General features: G+C 43.9%; 2 protein-coding genes across 2 annotated transcripts in view; one reads left to right on the forward strand and one right to left on the reverse strand.

Moving 5' to 3' along the window:
- Positions 1–127: 127 nt before the first annotated feature.
- DHX36 (DEAH-box helicase 36) lies at positions 128–16,665 on the forward strand. Its single transcript, XM_065748264.1, has 25 exons — positions 128–400; positions 520–641; positions 1,900–2,110; positions 2,783–2,821; positions 3,157–3,327; positions 4,149–4,228; positions 5,222–5,296; positions 5,422–5,588; positions 6,150–6,231; positions 6,747–6,887; positions 8,007–8,109; positions 8,975–9,062; positions 9,633–9,688; positions 9,798–9,862; positions 10,308–10,451; positions 11,100–11,217; positions 11,799–11,897; positions 12,718–12,891; positions 13,200–13,286; positions 13,928–14,011; positions 14,115–14,214; positions 14,298–14,388; positions 14,760–14,880; positions 15,412–15,564; positions 16,438–16,665. Exons 1-25 carry the CDS (start codon positions 191–193, stop codon positions 16,621–16,623), a joined length of 2,967 nt encoding a protein of 988 aa, XP_065604336.1. The 5' UTR covers positions 128–190; the 3' UTR covers positions 16,624–16,665.
- Positions 16,666–18,756: 2,091 nt separating this feature from the next.
- The window catches only part of ARHGEF26 (Rho guanine nucleotide exchange factor 26), a 31,200-nt gene continuing 27,513 nt past the window's right edge, over positions 18,757–22,443 (reverse strand). The window contains exons 12-14 of the mRNA XM_065748265.1: positions 20,073–20,140; positions 19,500–19,604; positions 18,757–19,134 (exon numbers count right to left, since the gene is read on the reverse strand). Of these exons, the coding sequence (XP_065604337.1) occupies positions 18,992–19,134; positions 19,500–19,604; positions 20,073–20,140 (316 nt within the window). The 3' untranslated portion in view covers positions 18,757–18,991. The remainder of the gene's footprint in view (positions 19,135–19,499; positions 19,605–20,072; positions 20,141–22,443) is intronic.

A 22,443-nucleotide genomic window follows, 5' to 3' on the forward strand; every position in this document is an offset into this window, starting at 1 on the left:
TCCTGCACGGCCCGGGACTCGAACCCGCGTACCTTTATGGGGGAGGGGGGGAAGAAGGGGGGAGCGGGGCCTGCGGCGGCCGGAAGTGAAGCGGCGGCGGCCGGAAGTGAGGCGGCGGCGGCCGGAAGTGAGGCGGAGGAGGAGGCGGACGGCGCCGGCTGCCGTTGTGAACCGCTGCGCGCCGGCGGCCATGAGCTACGAGCAGCGCCGCGACTGGGGTCGGGGTCGGGGCCGCGGCAGCGATGGCGGCTCCTCTGCCGCCGCCTCCTCCGGCGGAGGGGGACACGGGGGTCGCGGCGGAGGGCGAGGCCGCCACCCCAGCCACCTTAAGGGCCGCGAGATCGGGCTGTGGTACGCGCGGAAACAGGGCCAGAAGAGCAAGGAGACGGACCGGCAGCAGGTGGGAGGGCCGCGCGTTCCGCTCTGCGCCGCTCGGGCCCGGGCCCGGCGGTGGCGTTGAGGCGTTGGCGCTGGGCCGCGCGGGGTCGGTGCGCGCTCACGCGGGCGCGTTTCTCGCAGAGGGCCGTGGTGCGGATGGACGAGCGGAGGGAGGAGCAGATCGTGCAGCTGCTGAGCGCCGTGCAGCCCCGGGCCGAGAAGGAGCAGGAGGCCATGTCCTGGTGGTCCGGGGATGAGGAGGGGTAAGCGTGTGTGCCCTGACTTCGAATAAGCGTTGCGTGGGCCGGCGGGAGGTGTGCTGGAAGGCTTCCAGCGATGTCCTCAAACACGCTGGGTGTTTGGAAAGCTTCCTGGTCAGAAAGGAGCAATCGGGCTCTGGCACGGGCTGCCTGGGGGATGGAGAGGTCACTGAGGGTCATGGGTGGGGGGGTTGAGGTCGGTGGGATTTTTGCCACGTGCTCAGCCGTTCTCAGAGGGTTGGCAGCAATTGTTGTGAAGTTCTCCTCCAGATTAATCCTAAGTTTGGAGGATTAGGTTTCTTCTTGGGATCATGAAGCCCTGCCATTGACTTCCAGGGTTAGGACAGCGGATGGGTGGAGCTTCTGAGCTCCAGAGCTCAGGGCCCTCCGTAAGGCTGCCATTCAGCTCCCTTTTTCTGAAATTTTGCAGCATTGGAAAGTTGGCTGTCCCTGTGAAATATGGTCTACTCTTAACACTTCATCTTAAAGGGCTTTAAGCAATAGCAGTGAAACAGGTGGCTACATGTTACACTCCACACCGATACAGTGCAGGTGGGTCCCTGTCTGGCTGAAAGATGCAGTTAGAATCACAGAATTGTAGGGGTTGGAAGGGACCTCCAGAGATCGAGTCCAACTCCTGCACAGCAGCTCCCAGCCCAGGTTGCACAGCTCGGCGTACAGGTGGGTCCTGAATGTCTCCAGAGAAGGAGATCCACCAGCTCTGTGTGCAGCTCCAGTGCTCCATCACTGCACTGGGAAAAAGTTCCCACACACATTGGTGCAGAGCTTCTGTGCCTCAGTTTGTGGCCGTTTCCTCTCTGCTGAGAAGAGTCCGGCCTCGTCCCTTTGCCTCCTGCTCCTCAGATATTGATAATTGTGGATCACATCCCCTCTGGGTCTTCTTTCCTCGAGGCTGAGCAGCCCCAGCTCTCTCAGCCTTTCCTCATAATGGAGGTAGGGGGCAGTGGTTCTGACAGCATATTGTGCAGCAGCTCCCTGGAGGTGTTCTGTGTCCTTGTTAGCTTCCTGCAGTGGAAAAGAACACATTACGCCTTAGATACTGTTGCAGAATTTTTGTTGACTGGTAGTTTTCAGGCATAAATATTTTCATTTCCCACATTCTCTTGGGGTTAGGGTCAAGTAGATTGTAGACGTAGTATCTCAGAAGCAGATCTGCCTGGTGTGGTTCCATGGGCTTTTCTCAGGGGCCAAACATATGTTGGATAATGTTTGAAGTTTCTGTTTCCCGCACTCATTTCAGAGATACTCCAGAACAGCCTCCAAAAGTAAAACCAAGTGCTGAAAAAGCTGAAAAAGCTCCTGTAAAGCAGCGGCCAGTCCTGGAGAAAACATTTCTTGATCAGGATGTGGAATACCTCTTTGAAAAAAATGATCAAGATACAGAATTAGATGAACAACTTAAAGAAGACTTAAGAAAGAAGAAATCTGATCCTCGATACATTGAAATGCAGGTACTCCCCCATGTGTTAAGGAGAAAGCTTGTGATTCTATTATTGTGTGAATTAAACTTCCAGAAAGAGTAAACTCTTGTAATTTATTTATTGGGAAGTTGTCAAGATGTTACTTCATAAAAAAGTAAAAATAAGTCCATCAACTTTTCCATGATGTGTTGGTAGGACAGGGGCTGAAAAAACAGACAGTCAGTGATGATTTCTGGTTACTTAAAATCCAACAATTGAAGTGTACGTGTTGTTTAGTGGGAGTTCTAGCTTCTTTGAAGGTTTTCTCCATGCATTTATTTATAGTATTGGAAGTAGGGTAATAGGCTATGAGGGAATTAAAAATCCCTTAAAAATGTAGTTCAGGTTATTCTGATGGCCATATGTAGAGCTGCCTGAAGAATGCTTTTAGCATCTCTCAGATGGAAGAATGGTGCAGGACCATGGTGCTTTAGCTGCATGTGCACCTCGTTGTGCACTGAGCTGTTTTACATTTTACTGAATGTAATAAAATTGAAAATGTGCATGGGATTAAGTTTGTTTCTAGTGGCCCTGTTCAGCCATAGCTGGGGAGTTTGTCCTGTTGTTTCTGAGTTTAGTCTAAATCGTAGCTGGAGTCTGCCATATTAATTCAGTGTTGAAATTGTATTTTAAAATGTGTACTGTTACTTTCTCTTTTCTCAGAGATTTCGAGAGAAACTCCCTTCGTATGGGATGAGACAGGTAAGTGTGTATTTAATGTGGAAGGAGATGGATTTCTTTTGTAAATTTACTGTAACTGGGACTGGTGGGAATGCTATGTTACCTTTTACAAAGGTACTGAGGCCTCCAGAGTTTTGACTTCAGTTTTAGCTCTTTCCAGAATGTGTTTCAGGTTCATTGCTTCATGATGTGCACGGATTTATTCAACTTTGTCGGTAATTGAGACATTATTAATATAAATGAATGTGTGTAAATTTTCTTCTAAGGTCACTTTACAGTAATAGAGGCTTACTGAAATACTCCTGACTTCTGTGGATCATAGTACTTAAAAATGTTTTCTCTTTTTTTGGAAACAGGAACTTGTAAACCTTATAAACAACAACCGAGTGACTGTGATAAGTGGTGAAACAGGCTGTGGAAAGACAACACAGGTTACACAGTTCATCTTGGATGATTACATCGAGCGAGGGAAGGGCTCCACGTGCAGAATTGTTTGTACTCAACCCAGGAGGATCAGTGCTATCTCAGTAGGTGCAATGTGGTGGGGCTGTTGTTGTGGCTTGTTTGGTTTTTTTCAGTGTCTGACCTCTCACTGTATTTCTGAGGTAAAATTACTGTCTCGTTCTGTTTGAATGAAAATATATTTTGTACTGGGCATAAGGAGCAAGCGTAAGTTAATCGGCTGAACATACAGTCTGCTGGACTAATTACAGTTCAGATCTGAAGGATCTCCAAATGACCAGATAGATATACTGCACACCTCTCAAAGAAACAAATCTACTTTCAGATGTCATCGTGCTGAACTTAAAGCTCAGGATGGGCATTCAGCTGGAGGTGGGCAGTAGGGATTGCTTCCTGTGTATTCATCATTAGTCTTGCTAGACTCCATTGCAAATGACAACTTTGTTAATACACACTGATGTGTCTTTTCGTGTGTTTTGGTGGCACTTAGAGTGCAGGCACTGTGCATCTCCTTCGCTGAATTTGATCGTTATTTATATTGGTGATTTTAACAGACCTGGGCAGTGCAAATGTGAATGAAGACACAGTAGTGTTGTCTGGGGCCTCTTAGAAGTCCATGAATAAGAAAGAATATGACATTTTAAATTCTCTAAAATGTATCTTGGGTTGCAAGCAGTTTCTGAGTTGCTGACAGAAAACAAGCACTTGAGTCGCTTTCACAATACCTGTGGTTTTTAGGTTTTTATTGTTTGCATTACATCTTGGTTCTAGGTGTTTCCTACTGATGAGTAGTTGTTGTAGCTCAGGCTTTTGGGCTTTGTGGTGCGTATATATATATATATATATATATATATATTTAATGCATTATGTGTTTGTTTGTTTTAAGGTGGCTGAGAGAGTTGCTGCTGAAAGGGCAGAAGCGTGTGGTAATGGCAAGAGTACTGGATACCAGATTCGTCTGCAGAGGTAGAAGAGGCTCTCTTGGCAATTTTTATTCCTTGTGAAGTGGTATCTGTTGTTATTAAAACAAAAAATGACAGAGAGGTAGTTCTTTCTGTAACCGCGTGTTTATACTCTCCTACTTTCTTCCAAAGGAATTCCTCTGAAAAGCTGGTATAGGGAGTAATGAGTTGAAAATGAACAAGTGTGGTTATTGCATTCTCTATTGCGTGTAAATGAGTGATTTGAGGTTGGTTTGTTAAGTCAGTTCTGAGTGTCAAGCCATGTAGCAATGGCTAGTACCAAGCTGTGCCTTATTAAGTTATTCTAAAAGGCCCTGCTATGGATAATTATGAATTTCAACGCAAAAATGAAATGCTGAAGCAGGGAAATGTTGTAACATTTCTGGGGTAAGTTATATATTTGCTCCACTTTGCTAATGAGCAGTTTTATTGTGAACAGTTAATAAGAGTTGGTCTATAGACCCTTGTTAATGAACCTTAGTGCCACAGAGCTGAAGTTACTGCATTCAGTGTCATTAGTAATATGAACAAAATTCATTTCCAGCAATCAATGTCACCTCACTTACATCAATGGAAATACTGCTGGTGGGAGACAGCAGCTCAGTCCTTGCCCTGACTGAGCATGAGGCACTAGTTCATAGAATCTCACCTACATTTGTCTTCAGTGTTTAATGAGGAATATCACAGTGCTATGTATTTGGCCTCTAGCTGTCATCTGTGTTGAGTTCAGATAACGGCAAGAATTTGGATCAGCAGATCAGTGTAGCAGTGATGTCAATGATGACTGGGAAGTCAGAGGTCTGACAGTAGTTGTTCTCCATAAGCAAAAAGGCTGCAGTGCTGGCCTGTTCCTTGTTCCTCCAGCTAGACTGTGAGTTCAGGCATGAGGTGTGCTTCACAGTGTCTGTAATGACTGTCTGCATTTTGATTTTAAGCTTCTGAAGTGTTTTGTAAAATAAAGAAGAGAACTGAAGAACTCTTACTGTATCTCTTCCAGCCGGTTACCAAGGAAACAGGGTTCAATTCTGTACTGTACCACAGGAATTGTCCTTCAGTGGCTTCAGTCAGATAAGTAAGTATTCCTATTTAATAAGAAACATAGAATTATCAAGTGATTTGACTAATGAGCTGTTTCTGTCAATTTCTGTTTTCTGTTAGTGCAGAAAGCAAATGTTGAATGTTGTTCTTGTATTTTAGACATCTGTCCAGCATTAGTCATGTAGTTCTTGATGAAATTCATGAGAGAAATCTTCAATCAGATGTTTTAATGAGCATTATAAAAGATCTTCTGAACATTCGTTTGGATCTGAAAGTAATACTGATGAGTGCTACTTTAAATGCGGAGAAGTTTTCGGAATATTTTGGTAGGTGAAATGCTTCCTCTGAATGTCCTCTTAAATAATTCAGGTGTCAGTAATCAAGTTCTCAAATTATAAGGTTCATTTTTTTATCAAAGGAGTGAATGATTTCATTTTTCACACACTGTCACCAGCTGCTGGAGATGCTCATTTCCTCAGCTCTATCAGAATGAGCTGATGTTTCTTCATTTGTTACTCAGATGTATTACAGGAATACTCTGCACAGAGTGTTCTCATAGTAAATATTTAACTTGTGTATACTGTATGTTAGAAGTCATGAGTGGGCAAGGAGAATGAAGCCCGTGGTTCTTCATTCAGCAGTGTTTGTTCTGTAGCTGGGAAGAGATGAACGTGCAGGAGAGCAGAGTGCTGCTATCTGTGCTTTTTCTGTTCAGTCACTTTATTTGGAATTGAATTTGGCATCTGTGAGAATTCTAAGGGGGGGAAAACAGCAGAAAAACCCTATGGCTTGGAACCGTGTTGCAAAAACAGTCAGGAGTGTTTATAGACTTCAGTTGTACAGTGTTTTATTGTCATTTTAAAAACAACTTGCACCCTTCTCCATAGATAACTGCCCAATGATTCACATACCTGGCTTCACTTTTCCTGTGGTGGAGTACCTTCTTGAAGATGTAATTGAGAAGTTGAGGTAAGTGTATTTTCTGGACACCAGCATAGTTTGTGGTTTGATTGGTTTTGGTGTTTTGCTTGGTGTGTGTTTTCAAATATTATCACAGTATAAATAACCTATCAAAAACAAAGAAACAAAAAAACCCAGCTGTTTTAAGGAAAGTTGCCTGGAAAGCAGGTGTCATGTTGCAGAAAACGTTTCTAGAGACACTCTGTAGCTTTTAGTGTAGCAATCTGGAAACACTGGCTTGAGGAGGAAGAAAAACCTTTTTTCTTTCGGTGTGGGATTCTCAGGCTGATAAGCCAGTCTTTGTTTTGTTTGTTCATTTTTATCTGTTGTCATGCTGACTGGGATGGTACCTGGTACCTATTTTAAAAAGTGCATGTATTTTTTCACTAAAAGCATATCCAGGGATTGTATTGTATGGTATAGCTGAAATATTGTGTATTGGCCACAGTTTGGAGAAACAATTGCACAGCTAGATTAAATGACTTTAGTTTCAATGTCATTAAATTTGTCGTTTAACATTACAGATATACTCCAGAAAACACAGACCGACGGCCACGGTGGAAGAAGGGTTTCATGCAAGGACATATAAGCAGACCAGAAAAGGAAGAAAAAGAAGAAATCTACAGGGAGCGATGGCCAGAATATTTAAGGCAGCTGCGGGGCAGGTTGTTCTTGAATTCCTGTTCTGCACTGTTTGTGGTTTTTCTCAGCTGAGAATTGAATTTGTGCTGCATTTTAATCCTGTGCTTTCATTAATAATGTGATACTTAATAGTGTGGAAGGCAGGAATGATGGAATTGCCATTGGTTGGTGACTGTTGGAGTCATCTCGTCAGCCACAGAGATCTATCTTGCTCTGTGTGTGCAAGCTTTAAGAGCACTTATATCTGTCAGCTTCCCTTGCTGTTGATGTTGTTGCCCATTGCAGTCTTCAGCACACTGTTGGGCTTCTCATGCTTGGTTCCCTAATTCTTTTTGGCTTTGTCACTTTTCGGTCTTTTTTTCTGTGATGGATCTCACAGTATTGCAGTATTGTAATCAACGTAATACAAAATGTGCCCTGTTCTTTATTTGTGTCCAAAAGACTTTTCCTCAGAATGTTTCAGTGCTCATCTCAAGTGGTTTGAAACCAAGCTAAAGTTCTTGGCCTCTCGAGCACCCGGCAGGGGTTTGCCACATGAGGCATTCTTTTTGCTTGCCAGCATTTGACCCCTTTGGTTATCCAAGTAAGCAGGTTAACTAGATAGTGAAGCAGATGTGTTTTGGGATCTGCATATTTCTGTTTTCCTCCTTTCTTGTTTTACCTCTGCAGTTTGTAACACTCCATATATCTAGCTTGATGTGCTGCCTGTTCTATCCCATGCTCTGCTAGCCTGTTTGTTCTCCCTCCTTCCCTTTCCCAACCAAGTCTTGGGAGACAACTGCAAATGGTACTGGATTTCATGAAAACAAAGGGCGGAAGAGATGAGGTGCCTTCTGTAGTCCTGAGTGGGAGGGATAAATCGAAGGGTTATCTCAGACTGCATGGATCCTAGATAATCCATGAGAAGGAGAGAAAGGCAGCTCAGCCACAACAGGATTCTGTAACTTAGCATACTAAACTGGCAGCAATTGTACTAAACTGCATTTTAAGAGTATGTTGTCTGTTCAATTATTGTACCTCCAAGGAAAGAGAAAAGAAATTGAACAATTGCAGTGTGTGTAGATGAGTAATTCTGGAGCCTTAAAATGGGCACGTGTGCTTGACTGAGGTTGTGTCAATATGCTTGCTTTTGTTGCCTGTAGGTATTCAGCAGGTACTATAGATGCCTTGGAAATGATGGATGATGACAAGGTTGACCTGGACCTAATAGCAGCACTTATCAGACACATTGTTTTGGAAGAGGAGGTACGTTTCTGTTTCATAGCATCATATTTTATGACTGTACTGTGGCCAGTGGCTGCTAATAAATAGCTACCAGCTTTGTTCTTCTCATCTATTGCATATATATATAAAGGTGTAGTTTGGATTTCATTTTTTTTAAAGCAGTATGGTATCTTTAAGTACCTAATTACAATATTTATTCCAATTCCTCTCTGTTGTTTGTGTTAGAGAAGGCGGGCGTTGAAATATAAAGACATCAGATTCTGAGGCTGCAAATCCTAACTAGACTCTCAGTAAAAAGGATTTTCCAGTAGTACTGCTAGGTATGTTACTATCAGAAGGCTTCTGTGCTTGAAGCAGTGGCAAACTTGAAGTGAGAGTAACTTCTGTCATCTTAGGTAACATACACTCTGTCAAAACCTGAAGTTGTGTATTTGTTTCTCTGTTCAAAAACATCCATGGAAGAGCTGAGTTCTTGAAAATAATTTTGGTCATGAAAAATGTCAAATCATTTGGAATTTCAAATGATAGAACATTGAAGCTGTGGATAATAAGGATGAGTTATTTTGTTCTTCCTTGAAAAATCAAACATTAGTTTTTTCGGTGTTTAATTACAGCTCAAATTCAAATGTTTATATGGCAGCATTTAAAACACTACAGGGAAAAAAGTGTCTAAAATGAAATTTGGATTTCTTAGGCTTAGGTAGTGTGTAGTGCATTCTTCTGTAGAAAATAAACCTGTAAGCATTGCTCTAAATTTGGAAGTTTCGGGTATCATTTAGCCAAAATGCATTCATCAGTGGGCAGGTAGCTGCTTTGATTTTTTTGCACAGCACATAATGGATTCTAACGTGTTCCTTCTCCCATTCCTTTTCTCATTTACTTATAGGATGGTGCAATTCTAGTGTTTCTTCCAGGATGGGACAACATTAGCACTTTGCATGATCTCTTGATGTCACAAGTCATGTTTAAGTCAGGTAAAATGAAAAAGAGGTTCATGTTACATAATTGTGTTTTGTTTTTAAAGGTTAACGCAAGCTACTTCAGTAGAACAACAGAATGATTTGATTATCACAGATAAATGTTTAGGTAGCTCCTGGCTTTTTGTGTTTTAAAAAGAGAATGCATTTCAGAGTGCCGTGGCCCCTTAATTTAAATATGCAGTGATGAATAGTTGTTGTGGTGGTAGTTACGGTAAAAGACAAAGATAAATTGTAGGAATAGTATGTGGAGTTAAAAACACAGTTGTCACCCCTGCAGAAAGGTTCTATTTCTCCTTCCCTCCCAGCCCCACTTTTCATTATAGCTGGTGCTTAATTTATTGCATTTACATCTCTGTTAGGATTTATCTCCTGCATTTAGCACTGATGTATTGGATGCTGCTGACAAAAAGCAGATGCATACATCTGCTTATTCAGAATAAGAAATAGATGCAGTCATTCATTTGCAGCATAATTTCTCTATTCTGCATTCTTGATTTTTTTTCCCTGTATAATTAAATAAATTTTCTGCATTTGCACCCCATCTTTTCCTCCTTTCATTTTCAGATAGGTTCATTATCATCCCTTTGCATTCGTTGATGCCTACTGTGAACCAGACTCAGGTATGCTTTTCTTCTCCTACACAATGAAGTAACATTTCAAACCAAAAATAAAATAATTGTGCGCATCTTTGGTTTTGCAAACATGTAAATGGGCCATGGATAATTACAGGTGTTTAAGAAGACCCCCCCAGGAGTAAGGAAAATTGTGATTGCTACCAACATTGCAGAGACCAGGTAAATAGTTGCACAGACAAAAATACCCATCATTTTGGTACAATAGATAAAAGTGTAACCCTGCTTAACATTTCACAAAGTATGTTTTAAAGATTGGTATCATTCATTTATTGAATCAAAGACTAAACTGGAATTTTCCTCTGAGAATTTCTTAAGAAAAGTCAGTGTGTGGATGATGGTATGACCTGCAGTTGTTGTGTATGGGAGCTGGCTGTCCTCTGCAGGCTTCAAAACTGCACATGGTGACGCCTGCCAGACGTGTCAGAATATATCAAGCTTGCATTTGGACTGCTTAGTAATGTACTTAGTAATGACATGCTCAATACCAGCATTTTTATTTTCTACTTGTGGTTTGGGAGGGGACAAATGAAGGCTAAACTCTTAAAATTGTAGGTGAAGCTTGCGAAGATGGACAGTTATATATGTTCTCTTTATTTTTAAACAGCATTACAATAGATGACGTGGTGTTCGTTATAGATGGTGGCAAAATCAAGGAAACTCACTTTGATACACAGAACAACATCAGCACAATGGCTGCAGAGTGGGTCAGTAAAGCTAATGCCAAGCAGAGGAAAGGCCGAGCAGGAAGGTAAGGATGAGGCTACTTAGGAAACAAGGTGATGTTAGGTTTCATTCATACCTCCAGCACACACGTGCTCCAAGGCCTGCTTGGTTGTCCCTGACTTCAGGAGCAGGCAGTAGCACAACTCTCACTGTTATGGAAAGAGTAATTTCATTGTTTTCTTAGCAAGCTGATGTAACTTCTGCTGTGTTTCAGTCACGAGTTTCCTCCCTTCTCATAGAATAATATATTTTGTATTTTATTATTTATTTGCTTCCTTTGGTAGCATTTGCCTTCACTTTTGAGGCTACAATATATTAAAGCAAAAAATTACCTACAAATAAATACTGCTCAGCTGAGTACCAAACTGTTTGAAGCTTCTCTGTGTCCCAGAATTCCTCGTGGAGTATGTTCATCTTTGTTCACAGATGAACAGTTTTTCTCTGACCTCCTCGTTGTTCCTTCTGAGCAGTTGTTAAGAGATCTATATTTGTGTGCCTTTGCTTTCCTCTTGATGGGGCTGCGTGGCTGAAAGCTGCAGTGGCTGTTACAACTGAACACAATTCCATTCTGATTTTTCAAAATGTTTTGGAAAACTGCTTATAAGTAAACACAGTCGTAGTGTTCCAGTGTCATAGAAAAACCCATGCATTTATTTCCTTAAATATATTCCAGAGTGCAACCAGGCCACTGTTACCATCTGTACAACGGGCTGCGTGCCAGCCTGCTGGATGATTATCAGTTACCAGAGATCTTGAGGACTCCTTTGGAAGAGCTCTGCTTACAAATCAAGGTAGGCTGTGCATCGTTGGATGTTCTCTTTTCTGTTGGAGTAAGAGGTTGAAGGGTTCAGTTATTGCAGCTCTGAGCTTTGAGTGGTCCTTGAGTCTCAGTTGCTCTAGAAGTACACTGTATTTAGCTGATAACTGGAGCAACTTTTGCAAAATGCTACAGAAGCCATGAAGTGATTGCTGAGGATACATGCAAAATGCAGATTTCAACTGTTCTTTTAAAAACAAACCCTTAATCAGAGGTGCATCTGTGAAAATGCCAACGAGTAGAGACGTGATCTCTTAAAAGCACTTTGGGGTAAAGTTCTTTTAAAGCAGAGTTTCATTTTTACAAGTTTATACTGAATTCCAGTGCACATATAAGGAATAACACGTGTGTACGTTCTGAATGAAGCAGTATAGACATGATGGAATTTTCAATTAATACATTTCTGTTTTTGTCCTCATTAATTATCAAAATGCTAATTTCAAACTGAATTATTCAACACCTTTTGTGATTAGTGTGGTCACTGCTTACTAATTTTAGGTCGGTGCCAGCTTTCTGCAGTTGCTGCACACTTGGTGTTTGTTTGCTTTCTTCCAGATTCTAAAGCTTGGTGGAATTGCTTATTTTCTGAGTAAGCTGATGGATCCTCCATCTCGTGATGCTGTAATGCTGGCCATTAATCATCTGATGGAGCTGGTAAAGTATTAATTAAAATGCTGTTTCATGCATGCAAGGAAAACTGTTTATACTCAAGTTGTTACTTGTGGTGTTTGCTATGAAAGATCATTTTAACTGCACGAGTCTAGACATTTGAACACTGTATTATGGGGACCCTTTATATCTTCAGGCTGACATCTTGACTGCACAGAGAGGGCAAGTTCACTTTATGCAGCCCATTAACTTCCAGAATTAAGTGGTTTCTGAATTGCTGAGAACACATGGTGCAACTTTTGTTTGGATTTACTGCAGATACTTATCTGAGTGGTTCTATAACACCTTCCTCATGTCTGCTCCTGGCCCAGCCTGTTCAGTGGAGAGCTGGAGATGGATTTTCTGTGGGCAAAGAGAAGAAAGGTCTCATATGTCAGTGTGCTTTTGGATGATGGAGAGATCAATGACACATCCATGCTACTGACTTCTGGCCCTGTCAAGGCTGTGCGGTGGCAAAGAGTAAAGGAAAATAAAAGCAGAAGTGATATTGATGGAAAGATATGGGTCTATAAAAAATGCTTGACCTAAAGAATAGCAAGACTCTGAGCTGTTAATTGATCTTCATACTTTTTGTACAGGACACTGAGCCCAGTAAACCACCTGAAGCACAAAAAGTGGTTGTTAAAGGTGGTTGCTCTTTTATTGTATCTCTTGAATGTTTTCCTCCCTCTACCCCCTTATTAACTCTAGCTGCCTTTTCCAAGTATTGGGCTCCCCTTTGTTTTCTACATTTCCCAGGGATTGTTTCGAGGAAATCCTTCAGCTTCAAATATCATTAACGTTTTGGTTTTTTTTCTTCTGACAGAATGCTTTGGACAGACAAGAGGAACTGACTCCGCTAGGTGTTCATTTGGCACGATTACCAGTTGAACCACATATTGGAAAAATGATCCTCTTTGGAGCTCTGTTCTGCTGCTTGGATCCAGTACTTACGATTGCAGCAAGCCTTAGCTTCAAGGACCCTTTTGTCATTCCTCTGGTAATGTTTCTAGAACAAGAGTTACAAATAAGATTGTGAGAATCTCAAAAGAATGTTCGGATACTGCTGAGATGCTGAAGTTAAAAAGCACTTTAATCTTTTAGATGGTTGCATTTTTAGTAGTGCTGATTGCCTACGCATACTGTGGTGTACTGTATGTTTTTGCCTGCAGAATATTGGAAGCAACGTTGCTTTTTGTGCATGCTGCATATGAAGAATTGCTTTATATATGTGAAGTTGGAAAAGAGGACTGGAAGGAAGAATGGCCTGTTAGGCATGAGTATTTTCTAAATCCAAATTGCTTTTAGGGCAAAGAAAAAGTGGCAGATGCAAGAAGAAAGGAGCTGTCGAAGAATACTAAAAGTGATCATCTGACAGTGGTGAATGCTTTCACGGTAAGGTGTTCTCATGTTTCTCCTTCAGAGACTTTTATTTGGGTTTTATCCTTTATTCTAAGGACAAATCTGATCAGTGTATGCTTCCAAGTATTCCTTGATTTCTACAGAAATATCCAAATGAATTTTCACCCTTCTAGTATTGTTTTCCAACTCAGTGACTAAATTTCTTGTGGAAATGCTGTTTGAAAAATAAGTTTACCGTTATCTTGCTGCTTTCTAAACATGAGTTTTAGCAGTGATGAACTCAGCAGTCTCTAGCAGCCCTTCAGGAGTTGCTGAGTCAGTGCTCCTTGTCCTCTGAAGTAGGCTGGAGCTGACTTCAGAAGTGAAGAGACTTTGGTTATGTGGCCCTGGGCGAGAAGATGGCTAAATAAATGGTGTGGAAAAACAGTTGCTAATATCAACAAACAAATGTCTGCCAAATACAACTAGATTTCAATTCACATTTAAAAATCTGCGTGTATCTGTGTGTGGATAATATAATACGAGTTGAAAAGGTCTGCTTTCTCTCTGATAGAGAAAAAAGAACTAACTATTTTTTGTTGACTTCCAGTTTTTCGCTCTGTCTTTATTCATTTAATTGTTGTTAGTGTGTGCTCTCTTCAAAGATCCCTTTGAACTGTGGTGTGAATTTCTAGGGCTGGGAAGAGACTCGCCGTCGTGGATTCCGAACTGAGAAAGACTACTGCTGGGAATATTTCCTGTCTTCAAATACTCTCCAGGTAACATCCTGGCTGTTCAGGGGAAAAAAAGAGGGACGTGTTGGTGGGGAATGGGAAGAGCCTTTTTGCACAGCATCGTTCTGGGACAGTTGTTGTTTCCTAGATGCTGCATAACATGAAAGGACAATTTGCTGAGCATCTGCTTGCAGCTGGGTTTGTGAACAGCAGAGACCCCAAGGATCCCAAGTCTAATACCAACTCAGGTAAATAATGAAGGAAGTGGATCAGCTTTGGTCAGTCAGATTCAGTGTGCAGAACTGTGTTGCTTACTTTGCTGTCTCTGCAGATAATGAGAAGTTGCTCAAAGCTGTCATCTGTGCTGGCTTGTATCCAAAAGTTGCCAAGATCCGGCCAAGCTTTAGCAAAAAGAGGAAAATGTAAGGATTTGGTGTGGTCTTGGTTTGTGTTAGAGGTGTTTTGTAAATCAAGGAGGTGGGCAAAGCAGAGCAAGGGCGAAAATGCATGAATGAATCTCTGTACAGATCATCTGTGGGTGTGGGTCACCTCATCTGAGGGCAACAGATCTGGGCATAGGGTTGTCATGCCCTTACTCCTAATAATAGTGCTTAGGGAGAGGGATATCTACATTCTAATGAATGTCATTTAAGACAGAGTGAAGGGTTGAATGTTTGTCAGTGTGACTTTCTGAGTGAGTAATGTAGAAACAGAAAACTTGAGAGCAATTGCTATGCCTGGAATTAAAAGGAAAACAAAAATAAGTGGTTTTTCTCTGTTTTTTTTTTTTAAGGGTGAAAGTTTGCACCAAGACAGATGGAACAGTTAATATTCATCCTAAATCAGTTAATGTGGAAGAAACAGAGTTCCATTATAACTGGCTTGTGTACCACTTGAAGATGAGGACTAGCAGTGTACGTGGTTTATGGTGGTGTAATTTGATTCTTTAATAAGATTTGGTTGCGGTGCAGGGTGTGTGAGCAGTGCCTCTTACTGAGGCCCAGGTGTGCAGCAGCTTTGTTGGAAGCCTTCCTCTTTGGGGTCATGTATTTTACATGCCCTCAGAGTCTGTTCTCAGTGATACTGGTGGGCTTGCTGCATAAGTAACTAATGCACTCGCTGCTGTTAGAGGCTTACTTCTGGCTAAAAATAAAAGTTATTTTCTATTTCCAACCAATACAACACTTGTAAATATGCTAAGAACCCAAATTTGTTGCGAATGTTCTTCCTGTTTGATTGCCAGCAGGACAAGGAGTTTGATCCTCTCCTTTGTGTGAATGACTGCTGCTGTGTTCTTTGTGTAACTTTTCCGTCTGAGATGCTTCACATTTGTTTTGCAACGGGTGACTAAAAAGATGATCTGGAGTTGTGCTTTGAGTTCTGTGATGGTTTGTGATGTCAGTTCAGATGCTTTGGAGAGTGACTAGAGAACTTTCTTCTTGCAGATATACTTATATGACTGCACAGAGGTGTCCCCATACTGCCTGCTGTTCTTTGGAGGAGATATATCCATTCAGAAGGATAAGGATCAGGACACCATTGCTGTGGATGAATGGATAGTTTTCCAGTCTCCAGCAAGAATAGCACACTTAGTTAAGGTGACTGTGCTTCACAACCATGTGCATGTCTCAGTATAGCAGTAGCTGTTCTTACAGTCTTTCTTTGGTGGTACTGTGTATCTACTTACACATCACTATGGGGGTATAACAAATCCATATTTTTCGTGCATTCCCAAGAAATATTTTAGGTACACATATGAACAGTTTATCTTCCACAGGTAAGTGTATGAATGCAGACTTAAAAGTGGTGGTGGAAATAGTGTTCACGTGGTGAACTGGGCAGGATGAGCAGTGCTGAGCTCTGTTTTGTTTGACCTGAGGAGCAGACACTCAGAATTGGTGTTTGTGAGCTCTGAGTGTAACAGTGGTGCTGATGGGAATGGGGTTTGTGCTGCAGTTGCAGTGGTGGAAGGAAGGTGTCCAGCTGTGCAGCTTCTGCTGCAGAGTTCAGGGGATGCTGAAAAGCTGTAGAGGTTTCAGAGAGAGGGGTAGGGCAGATTGGAGGGGTTTATAAGCATGTATTAGAAGAAGAGGTTTGAAGAGTGTAGTTCCTGTAATCTTCTGTAGCAGAAGCTCTGGAGTGCCCATGGAATAATGGGAACCAGGGGATGGGGCTCCTCAGCTGTCACTGATGCTTTACAGGGGGAAGAGGAGCTGCATGGAGCTGTATCTTAGATCCTAGGAATTGCCTCTGATTTTTAACTTGAATACTTTTCGACCTGGGTCAGTTAGTGAGTCAGTGAGCCAGCATTGGTCGGGTCATGAAAGGCAAAACTGCTGGTTTTTGGAAAGCTGCTTTCTGATCCTAAAGGTAACACTGTGGAAATGAATGGGTGTGAGCTCACAGTGGTAACACTGGCTGCTTCCTAACGGCCCCTCTCTCTCTCCTCCCCACAAACTTTCTGTCTGCAGAACTTAAGACAAGAGCTTGATGATCTTCTCCAGGAGAAAATAGAAAACCCCCACCCCGTGGACTGGAACGACACTAAATCCAGGGACACAGCAGTGCTGACAGCTATTATAGACTTAATCACCACCCAGGAGAACGAAGGTGCCAGGAACTATGCCCCACGCTTCCAGGGCGAGCGCTACAGTTGACACCTTTCATCTGTACTGGTTAAACCATCCTCCCCTGTTTTGTTTTGTGGTTTTGCTCTGTTTTGGTAGCAGTTATTGAGCTAGAGGGAAGGCTGCTGGGGCTGAGGGGCAGCAGCCTTGGCCGTGTGTGTGTCTGCATGTCTTCTGTGTCGCTTTTTAACCAACACGGCAGCACCGTTAGCAGTGTTAGGGGGTGTATGTATGTTTGCTTTCGTCCCTCCTCCACGTCCTGTCGCGCTGCAGTTCTGACTCTGGCTGCTGCTCTGCTCCATGCTCAGCTGTGGGTGCGGTGCCGAGCCCACTGCTGGGGGAGGGGGGGGTGGGAACGCGGCCCTTTCCCTCCTGGGGGGCGGTTTATTTCCCAGTGTCGGTGGAACACGCGGTTAATTGTGCTGTTTTTTTTCTTTAATCGGTGTATGCATACGGTGTCACATTAAAGGAGATCCCCCGACGCGGTGTCGGCTGCTCCGCCGCTCTGCGCTCGTTCCGGGGGGTGGGCACAGTGCGTGGGGCGGTCCCGGGTGGGAGGGTGGAGCTGGGGTGGGGGGGTGGGTGTGTGGTGCTGTCGTGTGTCCACCCACCGCATCTCTCAGAGCTGTGCGGGACTTTTGGAGACCCAAAAGTGGCTTCTGAATGTAGGGGCTGCATTCGAGCAGAGCCCAGGGCTGCAGGCAGGTGGGGATGCAGTCACTGCAGCCCCCGGCACAGCCCACCCTGGGGTGGGCATTGCTCTGGGTGCCTTTCCCAGCAGCAGTGGCACGGCTCTGGGTGGGAGCTGTGCTGCAGAAGCTGCTGCAGCTCATCCAAGGGAGCGGGCTCCTGGGCTCTGCTGCTGCCTGGCTCACGGCTGGAGGTGTGGTTATAGTTGACACGTTGTCCTTTGGATACTAAGAGCTGTTACGTGATAGAAAACTGTCTGCAGCCACTGTTAGCACAACAGGAGCCCTTCCCACCTCCCTGTGCCTGCTCTGTGCTATGAACCTTTTCAGTCCTTCTCTTCAGCCTCAAAGGCAGTGCTGGAGGAGCAGGCTTCACCTCACAGGGCAGTGGTGGGTGGGTGCTTCCCTCCATCCTTGGGTGCTGTGGTTCCTTCAGCCAAGTGCCCGCATTCCTGCAGAGCTCTGTGGCCTCTTCCCTTGCTCAGAGCTGAGGTGTTCTCCCAGAGCTGTGCTGCTCGCTGCTCCATTTACACACAGGACAGTGCTGGTTACTCTGCAGAGCCAACATTCAGCTCCCACACACGTGAACTTCCACAACCAGAACAGTGTTCATGCTGTGCAGTTCAGTGCTCCCTGATGAGAAACTGAGGCTGTGTTTTAGTAAAGATTTTAAAGGAATTTATTGATTGTTGTCCTATAAAATTGTAGAAGTCTTTAATTCTTTAAGAACTGTATCTGAGAATAAGAAAAATGCTTTAAAAAAACATTACAGCACTTCTGGAAAAACAAGGTATGAAAAATATATACAGTGCATTAAAAATCTGCATAAAATTAATGCCTGGATTTATACATTCAGTTGTGTTAAAACATCTGCCTGTGTACAATAAATCCTTTGTTAAAATATTAGCCGTATTTCTACTATGTTAAATAAGACTCTGCTCAATGTACAGTGTATATCAATGCCATTTCATCAGTCCACTTATAAATTAAGGTGAAGCCACAGCCAGCTGTCAGGGGAAGCACTTCTGCCCACATCTTCCCAACAGTTCCTCCGTTGCTGCAGAGGTACACATCTAAAAACAAAGTTATTCCCAAACCAGCACATTACAGCTCATGGAAAACACATTTTTTTTCTCAGTCTTATTTAACACGCTGAAGCCTGCTCTGTTATCAGCTGCTCCATAAAAATGTGGAGGTTTTTTCCATCTTATTACAGCCCCGTTGGTTTTACCTGTGGATTCAACGTGAAGCTAAAGCTGATGGACAAAAATGTAGTTCATCAAGCTTTACAGGCACACTCCGCAGAAGGAAAATCCATTTCCTCAGAAGAAGGAAGAAAAAAAAAAAGCCCTAAATTGTGAATAAGTACTTGACGTTTACTGCAGCCCCATCCAGGCACTCACTTCATCTGAAGCTCTAACGCAGCACCCAGGGAAAACTGGAACAAAGCAGACATAAAGCATGGCTGATCTCCACTGCCCAGGAACCTAATTCTCATAGAAACTGCTCTTGTTCCATCCAGGCATCAGTTCGGAGCTCTCAAAACGTGAAACAAAAAGGGCTGTTGGGCGTCTCAGTGCTCTGTTACTGCATTCAGTGCCTCTGTGCCTCACGCCCTCCATGCAGGAGCTGCAGTGCATGCAGCTGTGCCCCCGCTGACAGCAGTTTAGTGCAAATCCCGCAGCACAGTGTGAGGATGCAAGAACCATCTACACGTTTGTCTCAAGCCCGAGCAGACGTCCCATGCGCTCCATGTTCTTGTCAATGGTGGCACGACACGTGATTTCCTTGGCACACTCCATGGGAAACCATCCCCGCTCCCCATCCCGCAGCCGTTCCCCTTCGTACCACCCTGCAAGGGAGAGCAAAGAGTGAGAACCCTCCTCCAGTACTTCTAAAGGTGCCTGCTCACAACTGAGAGCAGTGTAGAGGCAAACCTGGTGCCTGAAGGAATGCCCAAGCTCTGTGTTCTCAAACAGAATTCAATCTTGAGTCCGTGGATATTTCACGTGTCAAAACCACCCAACCCAGACCGTCCCCCACTGTTTGTGCACGTAGGCTGTGACAGGTGAGGAGCTGCTCGTAACAACTGCTCCTTAAACAGAGGTTTCCTTTGGAAACCTGAACCAAAACACTCGAGTTTTTCTTGGAAGCCAACGAGGAAACAAACTCTCCTGCACAGCACTGCCAGGGGGTTCCTACCCACAAAGGACTCACCGTCATTTACTTTCTGGTAAACCAAAACAACATCAGCAACCTGAAGGGACAGCTCGTCTGACTGCTTCGCTGTGTACGTTCTGATGATCTCTACCTGTGTCAAAGCTGAAAGGAAAATAAGCTGTTACACAGCTCTGTAACAAAACTTCAACCAATATACGTACAGCCTTCACTTTCAGAATATGCTCCCAACCCCACCCCACCCCCCCCAAAGAAAATCTCCCCCCCAGAAAAAAACCAAAGGCAGCAGCAAGTGGCTTCCCATCACACACAGTGCCATCCCACCATGCCCTGATGAAACACACAGGAAGGGGCTTTGATCTTTGGTTAACAGATTGGAACAGCTCACCAAACCAATGTTAATGAGTGCCAACCAATCACAGTGCAAAACAGAACTCCTCAAAGCAGTGCAAAGAACAGGAAAAAGAAGACACAGCAACTCCATGAGTACTGCAGTAACAGAGCCCAGAAATGCAGGGGTTGCAGAGCCTACATTTACTCGAGGTGCCACGAAGGGGCAGTGCATTTCCAGTCCCACACCAGCACCCAGTGCTGCTGGCAGCTGTGACTCACTGGTTCTGTCTGTGTTCTGCCCGACTCTGTCTTGTCCAAGTGCTGTAATCCAGCGAGCTCTTTCACTCCTGCAAAGAGCAAAAGCAAAATTCTGATTATATCATATATGTAATTTATGTATGAAGCATCAGACCAATAGATAAAGCAGTTTTAATGCAGTATCAACAGATTGCTTCTGAGTAAGGTTTAGCAGCAGAGTGTACTCAGAATGAAAAGCGAGAGTAGAAAAAAAATATATAAGTTCTGCATGCACACAAAAGGGCACTCTCACATTTCCAGATGTGCTGATGTGGGAAATTTGAGAGCAGCACAAATGGAGGCCTGGATGGGGCCTGAAGCTGCCCCTGGACTTCAGACTGTCTCAGCATTTCTGAGAAGAGCAGGAAGAATTATTTAGGTTCTAAACATTACACCACATATAACGAGTGCAAATTACTACAGCTCATTTTGGAAGGGAATAGAAGATGCAGAAGTGATGTCAGACCAGGAAGGAAAACAAAGCCAATCCTCGCCTCAGCTAACAGCTAAGCAAAGACTTCTAGCTTTGAATTGGCAAATGAGGATGTGAACTGAATTCCATCTCAGTAACCTGGTTTTTAATCTCATGTTTGTTGAAGGGCTTTGCTGTTAGTACAGGTTACAATAACACAAGGGAGCTGCTTTTCCTCCTGTAAAGGTTTATGGTTGCTGCCACTGAAATACTGAACCCTCCCAGAGAAGCCTGATTTTTTTCACAAGCCTGAAACATCTGAACGCATACTGAACTTGTTTGAACCGAGACTGAAAGAGTATATAGCATTCTGCATATGATTATAGTGCTGTTTTTAGCTTTAGAAGCATGTTATTTGCAGATTCATGTTTGCTTAATAGGAAAATTGCATTTCCTTTCAGACATCTGACAAAAATGGGGCAACTCCAGGCTGCCTTCCAGCCTGAATAAAGCTTTCTTCACAGACCCAAGCAGCATGGAATTTGTGAAAATGCTCCCATGATTTCCCCCTCTCCTAGTGGGCAGTATTAAAGCGTATGAAAAACCCCATCAAGAAAACCCCTCTTCCATCTTCCAGCCTGACTAGGAAAGCCCCTACTTTGACAATGTTCTGCTGTAGCTTTTCAAATATTCCTTACAAGAGAATCAGTGCTTCGTGCATAAAACAACAATCTGGAAAGCAAAAATAAGAAAGCAGATGCCAGCACCAGTGGACAGGTGTAGGGAGTGCGGGGTCTGAGGTGGCCCTGGCACGGCCACGCTGCACAGTGCTCAGCTCCTGCCCAGAGCTCTGCAGGCACCTGCGGGCACTGCGAGTGGCAGCACACGACCACACAGCACTCAGGGTCTGAGTGGATGCAGCAGCACAGCCTCCCATGCTCACACCACATGCAGTGCTAAGTTTGCCTATAGCGGTTCACAATTAGCATCCATAAAAAGACAGCCTTCAAATCAAGTAGTTATTGCCAGTTTTCCTCTCAGCGACGGTCTGCCAGACTGCTAATTATACCACAAACCATCCATAGCAAAGCAGTAACAAATCTGCAGAACAAAATGTCTTCTTAGAAGAAGCCCAGACAACTAAAAACACGCTTCATTTTCCCCAATAAAAACGCATTTCCGAACAAGTCTGAATCATCTGCTCACTTTATAATGAGATCTTTAATAGACATCATTAACGATCTGTAGCTTCTTTCAGGGCTATTCTGAACTCCGAAGGCAAACCTAAAATGCAAACGTTTCCAGGCCGGGTCGGTCTGGAGCATTCTGTGCTCTGTGCCTCCTGTCCCGCCTCCAGCTCCCACCAGACAGATAACATCTTTCACTTCTGTGAGGGGCTGTCAGAGCTAATGGCACCACAGAGGAACGAGAGCCTCTTGGGGACGTGCACCCAAAAGAACAAGATGCTGCTTGTTGTTCTGCTCAAAAGCAGGACACCCTCCAAACTGCTTCAGGAGAACAACGACCACCTCTATTTCAGCACTGCTTCCCCAGTCGATGCCAAACTCCTCCTCCCAATCACTGCTGTGCTGCTCCCACCCCCGCTCCATCCAACCACTGTCACAGTTATGCACAAACTGCAGCTGCAGGACAGCAGCACGCAGCAATCACACCGGACACCTGCTTGCCACCAGCACCTCGGGATGCAGCTGCACTTACTGCCTCTGCTCTGTGTGTTATAAACCCCACGTTGCTCAGGTAACCATCAGGATGGGACACTTGGAAGAAACAGAGCCAACAGAACCCGCAGTGAGATTTTTCAAGGCTGTCTTCTCAAGATCCACCCGAAGGAAATCTCCCTGCCCTGCGCATGGAAGGCAGCATTTCCCCACCAGTCAGCCCACAGCACAGCACGGTGAGATGGGAGCAGTGCTGGTGACA

Source organism: Cyrtonyx montezumae, unplaced genomic scaffold (assembly GCF_038088225.1).
Source record: "Cyrtonyx montezumae isolate F1298 unplaced genomic scaffold, pur_monq_1.0 scaffold_5, whole genome shotgun sequence".
Taxonomy (NCBI): Eukaryota; Metazoa; Chordata; class Aves; order Galliformes; family Odontophoridae; genus Cyrtonyx; species Cyrtonyx montezumae.